General features: G+C 36.9%; 1 protein-coding gene across 1 annotated transcript; it reads left to right on the forward strand.

The window, feature by feature from the left end:
* Nucleotides 1–10,154: 10,154 nt before the first annotated feature.
* On the forward strand, nt 10,155–14,557 carry LOC131035798 (uncharacterized). The gene is made up of 3 exons (XM_057967531.2): nt 10,155–10,386; nt 11,138–11,950; nt 12,403–14,557. The coding sequence occupies exons 1-3, from the start codon at nt 10,224–10,226 to the stop codon at nt 14,352–14,354; spliced, it is 2,928 nt and encodes a 975-aa protein (XP_057823514.1). The 5' UTR covers nt 10,155–10,223; the 3' UTR covers nt 14,355–14,557.
* The last annotated feature ends 362 nt before the right edge of the window (nt 14,558–14,919 follow it).

The following is a 14,919-nucleotide window of genomic DNA, read 5'->3' on the forward strand; positions in this document are numbered from 1 at the left end:
ATGCGATTCAAGTTTTCAACTATGCCCTTATCAAATTCTTGAACAGTTGAGCTATTATAAATTTATAACTATATAAGAGTTTTCAAGTTCAACATCAATAAAAGTGGCCAACTAGCCATCCCTCTCTACCGATCGAAAATAAAAAGATTACTGTGAGCAATCTTGGGTAGCAACCTCAACCTGAGATTTCTTCTTTGCCTTTGGCTTTAGCATGGCTTGCCACCTGTCCACCTCTTTGTCTGCTGGCCAACTGAATGCCTTTACCTCTTCCAACTTTGCAACTGAATCTGTCCATCTGGCATCTGTAACTGCCCTGGACTCAACAATAAATTTTGCATGGTCAACCTCAACCTTGAACAGTGAATCAAGCAGACCATTAAGGAAATCAGCATCAACCTGTTCATTTACATGCTTGATTATTTCTTCTTGCTCTGGAATCAAATCAAATTCTTTGGTCCAATCAGAAACTGATTTCAACTGTCCATTACTACCATAAATTGAAGGCACCAATTTACTATAACCTTCCCCAAATGTCTGCAATTTTTCATTTATAAGCACATCCTTCCCTGTGAAAAATGCATAAGTTGCATTCATTACCTCCACCATGTCTTTGGTGTCACTAATCTTGGGAGGGAACTTGTCACTATACATCATTACAGTATCTAGCTTATCCATTGATCTGCTTCTTCCTGACCAAACATTGAACAAAGGTCCAAGAAAAGTGACAGCCTCAGAGGATATTTTACTTGCCTCTGTCAAAGAAATGTGCAAATCATGCACTACCATCAATTTTCCTTTCAATACATTAATCCTGTGTTTCAGAATTCCTAACACAATAGAGATAGCCTTGACATTTTGTTCCTTTTCAAGCTTTTCAATTTTCCCTGTGTATTCCTCCATTTTTGTTGTCACATCAACTGGTATTTCTTGTACTTGTTCTGTAATCTGTATTGGAGGGGGCTCATTTGCAATTTTTTCTTTCAAATCCACTAACTCTTCCTCCAGAGCGCCCTTCTTCATCAGTGTCTCTTCATATTTTTTATTCAATGTAATCAATTGGGTATATGTTTCTGTGTATCTTCTTGACAAATCCTCTGTTTTTGATAAATTCATGAAAGAAACTTAGTCAAAAAAGAGGCAATCTCTGTGTCAGTTGTGTTTTGCAAGTTCCAGATCATTTTGTTAGCTTTCTTTTCTACTTGGATATTTAGAAGGTGGGGCTTTTGAGTGGAAGGGGCCAAAGACCAAGCAGCAAGTATCTTTGACTTAGGATTAAATCTTGATCCTCTTATTACATCTCCAATTTCAAATTCAGTTTTGAACATTGGGTCCTCTTGCTTCCTAATCTAATCAATAATAAAAGTAGACTGGATATCCCAGTCAGGCATCATAATCATACCAGTACTCTTAATCAATTGTCTTGCCTGTTCCACAGATATTTTCTCCCTGTCAAGATCATATTGTTGCAGTGCCTCGATGATCTCCTGTTTCTTCTCTTCATTTGCTTCCTCTATGATCAGATTTTGTCTTAATTGTTTTTGTTTCAATCTTGACAAAAAACTTTTAAATTCGTCTAACTTAATAAAGTCATCATCTTTCATGAATTCATTTGACAACATCACACGCTCATCAAAGCCTTGAGCAGGGGCTTCGTTTGTTTCTCCTTGTTCTTCATTCTGCCCCGCTTCTCTGAGATGTGTCCTTATTTGATGAAAGTATTGTCCTTGTTTTGTAACAATTTCTCTAGCAGGGTCTCTCCTCACAATTGTACCGACCTCACTGGTTTTTTGTTTCTTTGCAGCCGGGGTAGATTGAACTTCATCCCCACTCTCTCCATCATCAGCATGAGCACACACACTAAGTGGCCTCTTGCAATGTGAAGAATGTACATCTTGGGGGTCTTGTTGTTGAGCAACCACTTCGGAATCTGGAATTGGAGGCATTTGTTCCATCAGAGTTTCATATAAACTCAACATTTTGTTAATCCTCTCTAGGTACGGGCTATCAGGGTAAAAACCTAAGAAACTAGGGTCAGCAGCTTTCAATTCTGCTTCAACTCTCATCAAATTTTTCCATTTTCTTCTCCTTTCTTGTACTTCATCTTTTCTCAACAAATTTCTAACCACATCTTCATCATCCAATGGTTCATGATCCTTTATTGTGGCCCAAGGTGTTATTTTTGGCATTGCAATTTTAATAAATTATTCCAAATCACAGAATCTAGACACAGCATTAACCAACCTATACTGTTTAACGAAATTGTTTACTTCATCAAAGCAACTCCTACCAATGGTAAAATCAGACGCAACCCAAAGCCTAGGAAGAAAAGAACCCTTCCTGTGTTTATCAAGGTATTCTTTTTCAACTAGGGTCAATTGCCAAATAAACTCCATAAAAGCAATCCTAATTGGATCAAACTTTGGTAAAATATGGGGAGGCTGAGGACACCCATAGACTCTGATCACAAAAAAGTTATCAAAAAAATAAAAGTCCCCCCAGTTATGTGAAATAGACCAGTTTGGAACAAACTGGTAAGGTCTCAAAACTCTCCTAACATCAATTGACAATCGTTCCCTAGTTATTCCTAGCATTTCCATAATTGGCGAAACAATCCAATTTTCAAAGAAAAGGAAAGAAGAATGGGGAGAACTACTGTCCCAAACCTGGGTCCATCTTTGTATTGGCATTAAGACACCGAGTTCTTCTTTGAAAAGCTCCAATTCTTTATCCAAGAACTCAACATTATAGAACAAGATTAAATGCATCAGCAATGAATAATGCTTGAATGTAGGGCTAGGTGCACCACTCTGAATTTCAACTAGAGCATTATGAATGTGTTCAACCACATAGGCCACATAATCATAATCTTTGTTAACATCTGGGTGTTGAATGTCCATGGCCATCATCAGTAATTCAGCTGACACTGTTGAATCTCCATCAAAACCCAACACTCTGCATAATCCATAAATTGTACAATGCATATAATGGTGGAAAGTTGTGATGTCAAATGGTGGTTCAATACTCTTTGGAATTATAACCGGCTTCCTATCCACCCTAGGCATGTATCTAGGGATTGCATGCTTCTTGATAACACCTTTGTATTTGTCATAATCCTCTGCAATCCGCTCCAAATCTATATCTGTACATGCAGAACCAGTAATCTAGAAAGCTTCAACAAAGCTAGCTTTGTTAATTGAAACTAGGGCAGACTGGTTCTTTCTTCTGATTACCCTAGATACTGGGCAATAGCGTTTGTCCAACTCTTTGATCAAATCCACATCAACATACACATCTGGCACAATTAACTTTGCCATATTTAAATCCCAAGGGTTTGACATCGGGACACCCTTAACCCTATTATTCCAGAAATACTTAAACAGAGCATAACCAGTCATATTAGGCATGGTAGGGTTTCTGCATTGGCTAAATAATCTCTCCATGCCAAATGACTTGTATTCAAAGCAATGGAAGTCCCTGGCATCAAATCTACAAATTCCTCTTTGTATTTCTTAACCATCATTTCCTCAGTGGCACTGGCCTTGGAACCTCCAGGTTCTCCTACTCCACTTGTCGTGACCTTGGGCTTGGGCTTGGGCTTGGAACCTCCAGTAGCACTCGTCGCCTGGCTCATTTTAGCTGCAGGAGAAAAACTTAACCAGTTTTATGAAATTTTCTAAGTTCTCACACCCAACACTCCGAATTCTCCAATGTTGTTGTAGAGCTCAATTCACTAGATTACCTCGAAGATAGAATGCATTAATGCAATTATACAAAACCTCGGCTCGATCATGCAATTTATGGTATTTACTATTTGGGCGTCGTCACTTCTCTCAAGTCTCATTAATTGCCACACTTGCATGAACTAGCTAGTAGCTACAGTCTGTGGCATTAAATCAAACTTCAAACTGAAGTACTCGAGCGAAATTTGAATTCATGCCCTTATATTTGATTGGCGATTGGCATTCAAAACTTTTACAGAACCCGGCAAACAAGTCCACGTGTTAGTGAGTTAGCGACAATGCTACCAAATTCTCTTAATCGCAAGCTCACAACCCCTTTTACGAATCCTCAAAGAATCTCGCGAGTGAGCGACAACCGTTGATCTAACAAAACAACTTATTTCATCGCAAGCTCGCAACTAGAAACTTAACTTGACTTAAACCCTTGCAATCCCGCGATAAGAAGACACTTAACCGCCATCGCATGCTCGCAACACTTTTTGACTTAAGACTTACAAACCCGCGAGCATGCGATGACCACAAAATCAGACCAAAACTAAACAACTTCAAAACCTGCGAGCAAGCGACTTAACCCCATCGCATGATTACAAATTAAAATGACCTAACTGCGAACACCTCGCGACCTTACGATAACATAAAATCACATCCAGTCGCAACCTCGCAACATAAAATGGTATTTGAGAATGGGCGTCGTCATTAATGCAATTGTACAAATGTCAAAATCTCGGCTAGATCATGCAAGCCGTCACTTCTCTCAAGTCTCATTAATTGCCACACTTGCATGAACTAGCTACTGTGGCATTTGATTGTGATTGCATTCAAAACTTTTACAAAACTCGACAAACAAGTCCACGTGTCAATCCCCCATCTTTAATCGCACACTCTCAACCGGTTATAACAATTAGGAAAGGAACCGGCGAGTTAGCGACAATGCTACCAAATCCTCTTAATCGCAAGCTCGCAACCCCTTTTACGAATCCTCAAAGAATCTCACGAGTGAGCGACAGTCGTTGATCTTCATCAAGCCCTTCAGTCGCAACCTCGCAACATTATTAGTAATATTCTTTCTTTACCTGCGAGCTGGCGACCACTGCAAATCTAACAAAATAACTTATTTCATCGCAAGCTCGCAACTTGAAACTTAACTTGACTTAAACCCTTGCGATCCCGCGACAACAAGCCACTTAACCGCCATCGCATGCTCGCAACACTTTTTGACTTAAGACTTACAAACCGGCGAGCATGCGATGACCACAAAATCAGACCAAAACTTACCTGTCGCCAGATCGCAACTTAAAATGCTAAACAACTTCAAAACCTGCAAGCAAGTGACGAAACCAACTAAGTTGCGATACAACCTACATCGCATGATCGCAAATTAAAATGACTTAACCACGAACACCTCGCAACCGTGCGACAACATAAAATCACACCCAGTCGCAAACTCGCGACCAAAGCGAGTTCATTAACAATCTCCACCTCGCTAACATAAAATGCTAATGCTCAAAAAACAAGAGACCTTGCGATTTAAACCCAAACCAATAGGTCCAACACTCGCTAATTCACCACTTAAATTGTTAAACATGAAATTTATTTGCAAGTTAGAGATGAAACATTAAACATGTCTGACTAACCGGTTTGACCACACTTGATGATGACATGGACAAATAAATAGAGGACAACTCAGATTTTCAATGCACGACAACTTCGGTTTACTAGCCAACTAAGACAACAAAAAAAAACACAAAACCCTATTCGCCATGAACATCATTTTAAGCATTTACTGTAGAACAGTAGAAAGGTTCTAGCAGTAAAGGTTATGCAGTATGAATAATTTTATGGATCTTGTGACACAAATTGTTGCATTTCATGTTCAACATAATGTGGAACCAAATACCAATTTACTAATAATTCAATTGTTTAGTAATAATTCAAATTCACAATTTAAAATATGAAATAAGTATCTGTTCTACTTCTGATTCACAAATTGAAGGAATACAATATCAAAAATCATCAATGACAACTATAGTATTGCAATTTTGCAAATTGAAATTGTAATATGACTCAAGAACTGTAGTATAATTATAAATACCTATAAATTGACTGCTAATTCACTTCAGTGACTCAGTCCGACTGTCCGAGGCTTCTATATCCTAAATGGACTCAAGATTCGGAAACTGACTAGTACTAGCAGGTTCATCTTCATTCTGAGTCAGGTATTCAAAAATGTCTTCGTCTTCATGCTGACTCTGAGTCTGTGATCCATCATATTCATTTGTCTCAGCACTAGCACTAGCAGTAACACCACCAGCTTTTAAAGTGTTGCACACCCCTCGTCTTTCACGCATGGAATTCCAGATTGCCAGTGCCCTATCATATGGAAAATCTCTAACATTATACTGGGTTACAAACAACCTCAAGCAAGTTTCCAAATTCTTGTCTAATTTGTTTCTGATCTTTGATTTCAAAAGCCCTAATGCACTGAAAACTCTCTCATCTTCCACCGACCCCAATATCATTGTTTGACATAAATCAACAAGTTTCAAATATTCTGGTATTGCAATACGCAATGCTTCACTTTGATCTATCCTTTTCCAAAGCCTTGTGATTGATCTAGGTTCAAATGGATTCTCCAAGTTAACCAACTGTTGTTTCATAACCAATGCAAACTATTTGCATTGTTTTCTAAGATGATCTGAATTTAAAATTCCTTCTATTGGCTGTCCATTGCAATATGCATCTTTTGAAAATGTCAATATCAATTCCTCTAGTTTTTTATGATACATCTTTGCGTCATTTGGATTATCTCCAATTGAATGCCAAAATTGAGGATACACACAACCCATGGCTTCAATTATTTCTTCTTGAGGGAATCTGTCACGAATCTCAGTTGAAAGTTCATATGCAATAGACTTCAAATTATCACTAACAGATTTAACAATCCTGCAAAATCTTCCTTTTTAACTGGTAGTGCTCTGCCTCGCTTGCCCATCTTAGATTGGTGCATTGGTATCTGAAATCCTTTTACAAAGACACATAGCTCATTTTTGGTATTGAAATGTAAAAAAAATTCAGCATGATTCAAATCTGTAATTATCTGCCACCTAAAAACATTTGGGCTTCGCCCTGTTAGATCTTAATATAGACCATCCAGGCTCAAGCATGTCATTTTACGTAGAGTGCTATACTCATTGATATACATAGTTTTGTCTTGGGCTTTCTTAACAAGTTTGTTCATTGAATCCAGCATGGGGAGAAGACTAGCTAAAGTTAACAGAGTCTCTATATCACTTAACTTATGTAAGAGATCAGGAGCTTTGTCTACTGTGAGGCGTTGCTCATACATTAGACCAATCAAGGATTGATATTCTGTTAGAACTCGTTCCGCTGGTCCATGCAAGGAGATCCATCTTGTCTCAACATCCCTGAGAAGCTTGTTTCCTCCTGTTACTCCCTAAGCAAAAATCTGAAATTCTGCAAAACATTTAGGACTTCGGCAGAAGTATGAGTGGATCTCGTGGACCAGATCTTCAACTTTTGACACTGTAGGGAAATTGCTTACAATTCTATATGCTAAATTCATTCGATGGGCCATGCAGTGAATGCCAACCATGTATGGTGCAATACTAGTTTGTAATCTTGCACAAAGACCGGTCCTTTGACCTTGCATTACTGCAGCTCCATCATATCCAACACACACCAACTTCTTGGCAATTGTCAAGTCATCCATACCAGCAATTTCATTCAAAGCTTTCTTAACTTACAAATATAAATTTTCTGTTGTTGAATTGCCCCTCATTTTACGAACACAGAGTAGATGAGCTCGGCGGACGTGTTCTTTTACAGTATACACATGCATACAAACCCAAGCAGTGTTATCTACCACAGTAACTTCATCTATGGATAATGAAATGAAATTTGACTCTTTTACACTCTCTTGTAAATTTTGCTTTTCCACCTCAGTGAGACAGTTTGCCATTTCCCATCCAGCATTTATTGACCAATGTGACATAGGATAGTGAGGAACATTCAAAAAAGATAATAAATCACTAAATTCTGGGAAATCTTTCATAAGACGCCCTCTCGACATAATATGAAAAATAACACTCATCTGAACAGTCTTTGCCAGGTTTGCATCTTTCGCTGCATGTTCAAGCCTAGCCTTGATTGTATTTCCAAATCCACTATTACCAATCACTGTCATTTTGTCATTGTGGTTATGCTCTTCATATTCCGCGGCATACTTAACATGAAGACATTCTTCCTTTGATGTCCATCTTACTACTCGTGTTTCCCTTCTGTCTATGATCTGTTTTTCATAAACCTTACCAATATGCTTTTCTATGGTGTCAAGCTTTAGCTGCATCTTCTTCTCTCTTTTTGTTTTCCAGCTACAAATCTTACACCTGCATTCTGTTGGTTGTTCTTCATTGTTTGGGACCGGTTCAATGAATGGGTACTTTGCTACCCAATCAATCTTAAAACTCCTTGTCATCTCCCACTCTCGCCCCAGTTTTACTTTCCTTTTTCTTTTCTTCCTACCAACATCATCTTCAGTACTAGCATTAGCATCCGAGTGAATTACCTCATTGTGTGTATCCCTTACAACATCTTCTGCCATGTCGGTATTGCCATCCTCATTTGATGCATTTAACTCAATGACAATCCCACCTTGCGGTGGTGGTGAGCTGCTGTGAATGGCTTCTGCAACTACAGAAGTTGATGGACCAGAAACTTTGCCAATTCCAAAGAAAGACTTTATGGTATTATCTTTAAGTTTAAGTTTTGGGCGTTTTGATGGCCTCTCAATCCCTTTAGTTTCACCGCCTTGAGGAGTCTTACCCTTTTCTGACATCTCAATCCCTTCACCACCCTGAGGAGTCTCAGTCTCACCCTTGTGTGACATCTCAATCCCTTCACCACCCTAAGGAGTCTCACCCATGTCTGACTGTGACATCTTGAGTCTTGACCTCTCACTACGAATTAAAAGTTAAAACTAATACTATCAAGTATGAAGAAATGATTACTCACCTTTATGCCTTCTCAATTCTCTGAATCAGGAATCAGGAATGCCTGGGCCTGTGTTGTAGGATTGTAACTCTGGCCCTCCGCTCTACAATGTGAATGAACTTCGACTTTCCAACTCAATTTGTGGAATGCGAATCGCGACTCAAGAGCTCCCAATTTACTAATCAGACACGAACAAATTGTAAGGAGGAGTGTAAGAAAGAGTGTATTTATAGCAATCCATGATTGCATTTTTGGCGAATTGCGCGGGGCTCGGGCGTTGCAATTGCCAATAAACATTTAATTTAATTGCATTTTTGCTGAATTGCGCAGGTGTGCAACGAAAATTTAATTTAAGCGGGGCGAAATGGCCCAATGGGTCCTCGAATGCTTATAATGTTTTAATTGATATTGGCGAATTTGGCTGACGCATGCAATGAACATTTAATTTACCATTGGCGAATTAGGTCTTGGGTACGTGGTCATTTTACTATTGCTGGCGAATAACAGAGGTGATCTAATACCCGTGTCCGAGTGATTTCAGGCGAATATTACGGGCATGCACGTCGGCGATGTGTGGTCAATGGCGAAGCCAGATTCTACAGTGCACCGTTAACCCCGAAATTCCGGGCGATTTGACCATGATTTTGCCCCAGACAATTCGCATGAAATTCGCCAATTGGCGAAGAATCGCCACTAAAAAACTCTCTGGATGCCACATCAGCGCACCAATAAAATATGATTTAGTGCACAACTACATATCTAACTTTTTGGGGGCATGGGGGCATTTTTGGCCACCTCAACAAAAAGCATGTTTGATGTGGTATATATTTGATGATGTAAACCTGAAACCTTAGTTATAAGTAGTGGAACTTGCCAAGTAAGCTACATCAAAAATTGGAAGTGTTTTGAAATTGTCACATAGTAGTTTTAGAAGCACAAAATTATGTTGCTCAACTACTAGATCCTTTCCCTTAAATGTTTATATTCCAACTTATATTTGAAAAACATTCTTAAAAAATGGAAAATATTTTTAATCCAAGAAAAACAAAATTTCAAAGATTAGACTTCAAAAAGACCCATCTTGACCCAATAAAGAATTTCTTTTTATATATATATAATTCAAGAACTTCCTTTGTACCAATGTGGGACCTTTTCTCCCTTTCTAGTCAAGAATCAGCATATTTCTGTTGCTTCCTGGCCTGAATACCCATTCCTTATTCACCACATGTTATCAACATCTGAAGCTAAATTATTCTGTTTTCATTATTCCAATCTTTTTTTCCACATTTCAACATCCTCCTAGTATCAAACTTCTCTTACTCTGCAAGGAAAGGAATTCCCAACACAATCCCATTTTCCTATATATACAAAGAGATCGTACATTAAGAGCCATCCATACAATCCCTTTACATCCTATAAACCCATTTGCCCACAATTCTGTAATCTCTGGTTTTGAATCCAGAGCATTTAGAAATGGATAAAGATCGAGCATTGGAGGTTAAAAGTGGTAGAAGAGCTCCTCGTCCTGGAAGCTTAACCAGAAGAAGATCAAGTCAGCGTTTGGAACCCAATTTTGAGCCTAAAACTGAATGGCTTGACACAGCTGAAGCCCACGTCCTGGTGCTAGAACTCCCAGGTTTATTTCAGGATCTCATAAACTTATTTAGCCTATCATCATAAATTCTGGTTTTATTCTAGATAATTTTATGTCATTAGAGTTTCCTGTGTATCATTGTCAAATATAGATTTTCCTGGTAATCAACTGAGCATTTGTAGTTTTCCACTGTGACATTCTGGGGGTGATCCATGGGCTAATGGTGTTAAATATGAGTTAATAGATGAGAATATTGGTTAATGGTGTTTCTTGAATTTTCTTTTATTTTGATGATGGATCACGGAGTGTGATCTAAAATGTTGATAAAAATTGCATATACAATCTAATTCAGAAACTACAAACAATTTTTATATAGATTATGAAAATCTAATAGCATTAAAATAAGAACACTGATTTTAAAACTCAATTTCTAATGATCCTCTGAGGTGCACAATGGGGTGGTAAGGCAAATGAGTTTAATTGTCAGAAATTTCAAGAAACTAAGAGATGGGTGATAATGGATAACCTCTTTGAACTACTTATACAATGATAGTTTATATGGATAGACTTAGAGTGCAAGTTCATGAGGTGACGTGTCTCCTTTAAGCTATATTTATCAGTAGTGTTTATCTTCTTTGTAGATTCACTGTTATTAATGTCATAGCTTCATTAACAATTTATTTTATTAGTTTTAGTCCAACCTAAAATATTCTTTACATAAATTGATTCAATACCAAACATATAGTTCACTGTCCAATTTTTTTTTTAATTATAATCATTTCTTTGTGTTTAGGTTTTAAAAAGCAAGGTGTAAAAATGCAACTTGATGGTGAGGAAAATATCAAAATCAGTGGAGAACGCATTATTGAGTATCAAGTGAATGTAGGAGGGATGCAGAACCCTAAGAGAAGGATTGTTTCTAGGTTTGAAAAGCTTTTTCAAATTCCTATGAATGTTGATATTGAAAACTTTACTTCTACAACTGAAAATGAGAAGATGTACATTATATTCAATAAATTAAAAGCATCCCTTGAAGTCAAATCTACTGACATCTTAGATCAAGAGAGCAAGAGTGTCCCACAAGTTGGTGAAAGCAGTGAAAAACTTATAGCAGAACCGAGTGATAAAAAGGATGACCAAGCATCAAGCAATAAACTAGACCAAAGTCTAAAAGATGAGGATGCCAAAACTCCAAATGTTGCAAAGTCTAGTGCAGCTCAAGATGGAAAAGCATCAAACAATAAACAAGATCAAAGTCCAAAGGATGAGATCACAGCTCCAGAAGTTGCAAATTCTAGTGTGACTCAGGATGACAAAGCATCAAGAAATAAACAAGATCAAAGTCTAAGAGATGAGAAGCTTGGAACTCTAGGAGGTGCAAAGTCTACCACAACTCAGGATGACAAAGCGTCGAGTAATAAACTAGATCAAATTCCAAGAGATGAGAAGGTTGAAACTCTAGGAGGTGCAAAGTCTACGATGGCTCAAGATGACAAGGAATTAAGCAATAAACCACGTCAAAGTCGAAGAGATGAAGCCAAATTTGAGCCTAAGAGTGAATGGCTTGACTCAGACAAAGCCCACATCCTAGTGCTTGATCTCCCAGGTTTATTTCATGATCTCATAAATTTATTTATATTTCATTTTGTAAATATCAATTCAACTATTTTACTAATACCATTTCAAGATAGTTTATATGGATAGATTTAGAATGCAAGATCATTGGATAACATATTTGTATCCTCCTTTAGAGTATACTTATCAGTATTGTTTATCTTCTTTGTAAATTCATTATTATTAATGTCATTACAAAGTTTTAAAACAATTATATAGGCCTTTTCTAAACAAAGTGGCATTTCTTGTGGCATTATAGATCTAACTAGCCTCAATCCTTTTGTTTCATTCACATAACCATCATTAAACACATGTATTACAACAATTTGTCTTATTAGTTTTAGTCCAACCTAAAATATTGCTCACATAAATTGATTCTATTTCAAACATATAGTTCATTACCCAAATATTATTTTTTAACTATAATTATTTCTTTGTGTGTAGGTTTTAAAGAGGAAGGTGTAAAATGGAAACTTGACGATGGGGAAAATATCAAAATCAGTGGAGAATGCCTTATTGAGGATCAAGTGTATGAAGGAGAGATGCAACACCATAGGAGAAGGATTGATTCTAGATTTGAAAAGATTTTTCATATTCCTATGAATGTTGATATTGCAGGCATTACTTCTCGATTTGAAAATGAGAAGATGTACATCACATTCTATAAATTGAAAGCACCCCCTGAAGTCAAATCTAATGATAACTTAGATCAAGAGAGAAAGAGTATCCCACAGGTTGGTGAATGCAATGCAAAATTTATAGAAACGCCAAGTGAGAAAAATGATGACAAGGCATCAAGCAATAAAGTAGACCAAAGTCTAAAAGATGAGAATGTTACAACTCCAAATGTTACAAAGTCTAGTGCAACTCAAGACGAAAAAGCATCAAACAATAAAGTAGATCAAAGTCCAAGGGATGAGAAGGTTGAAGCTCCAGAAGTTGTATATTCTAGTGCAACACTAGATGCCAGAGCATCAAGCAATAAACAAGATAAAAGTTCAAGAGATGAAAAGATTGAAACTCCAGGAGGTGCAAAGTCTACCACAACTCGGGATGACAAGACATCAAGCAATAAACCAGACCAAATTCTAAAAGATGAGAATGTTGAAAGTCCAAATGTAGCAAATTCTAATGCAACTCAAGATGAAAAAGCATCAAACAATAAACTAGATCAAAGTCCAAAGAATGAGAAGGTTACAACTCTAGAATTTGCAAATTCTAGTGTAACTCAGGATGACAAAGTATCAAGGAATGAACAAGATCAAAGTCCAAGAGATGAGAAGCTTGAAACTCCAAGAGGTGCAAAGTTTACCACAACTAAGGATGACAAAGTGTCAACTAATAAACTAGATCAAACTCCAACAGGTGCAAAGACTACCACAACTAAGGATGACAAAGCATCAAGTAATAAACTGGGTCAAACTCCAAGAGATGAGAAGGTTGAAACTACAGGAGATGCAAAGTCTAGTATGGCTCAAGATGACAAGGAATTAAGCAAAAAGCCACATCAAAGTCCAAAAGATGAAATAGTTGGAGCTACAAAAGTTGCAAATTCTAGTGCAACTTTAGATGACAAAGCGTCAAATAATAAACAGGGTCAAATTCCAAGAGATGAGAAGCTTGAAACTCCAAGAGATGCAAAGTCAACCACAACTCGGGATAACAAAGCATCAAGTAATAAACTGGATCAAAGTCCAAGAGATGAGAAGGTTGAAGCTTTGGGAGGTGCAAAGTCTACAACAAATCAGAATGATAAGGAATTAAGCAGTAAACCACATCAAAGTCCAAGAGACGAGATGATTGAGACTAAAGATGTTGCAAAGTCTAGTGAAGCTCAAGATGAAAAGGTGCCAAATAATAAACCAAATCAAAGTCTGAGAGATGAGAATGTTCAAACTCTAGAAGCTACAAATTTTATTACAACTCAACTAGATGATGAGAAGGTTCGAACTCCAGAAGTTGTAAGTTCTAGCACAACTCAAGAAGCAATACAAGAAAAGACACAATTGAAAGCCTCCAATAAGCTAGAAGAGTTAGAAGAGAAACTAGTTGATTCAAATACCCTCCCAAATCAATTTGAATTATTGGGTTATAAGGAAGAAGAAGTTGAGATGAAGGTTGGTGATCAACAGGAACAAATATTGGTTGAAAATCCAAAAGTTGAGAGTTACCCTCCCAATGGAGATAAAAAACAAGAAGAAAAAGTATCAAGTCCAAAGGCCAAGAAAGAAGGTGATAGTGTTGATTTCTCACAAATGAAAGATGATAAACATGAGAAAGAGAAGAAAACAATTTTGAAAGCTTGTACACAGTTCATTTCATCTAGACGTGAGCAAATTGCAGTTGGCATTGCTGCTTTCTCTCTTGTCTTGTATATCACCTCTAAATTAAAATAATCAAAAGATGAGATGGTAAGGTAAATTGTACAATCCTTAGAAGGCATGTTTCTCAATCATACCTAGAACCTAGTTCCTTAGGAAGTATGAATTCCTCCAATTCATGCTTATTCATGACATATGTAATAAAAATGTGTACTACATATCCCATGATTTATATGTAATTCTATGCATTACTTGAATAATATATTTTTAATTACAAATTTTTATATTAAATATTTTTTTGTACTTTGTGTGTATCTAAATTTAGCACAATTAAATAATTACATGCATGTTTAGGTAAAAAATGATTGAAGTGTCTTTATTTTCACTCAATTCATGTTTATCCATGCCCAATGTGATAAAAATGTATACACCATATCCCATGATTTATATGCAAGTCTATTTATTACTTAAATGATAAATTGATAACTAATTTTTATGGCAATACTTATGTTGTTCTTTGTACACCTAAATTTAGCTAAATTAAATAATCTCACATTTAAGTGAAAGAAATCTTAAAATTTCTTTAATTTTTTTCAATTAATGTTTATCAATATCCAATGTAATAAAGATGTATACATAT

This window comes from Cryptomeria japonica, chromosome 5 (genome assembly GCF_030272615.1).
Source record: "Cryptomeria japonica chromosome 5, Sugi_1.0, whole genome shotgun sequence".
NCBI classification, from domain to species: domain Eukaryota; kingdom Viridiplantae; phylum Streptophyta; class Pinopsida; order Cupressales; family Cupressaceae; genus Cryptomeria; species Cryptomeria japonica.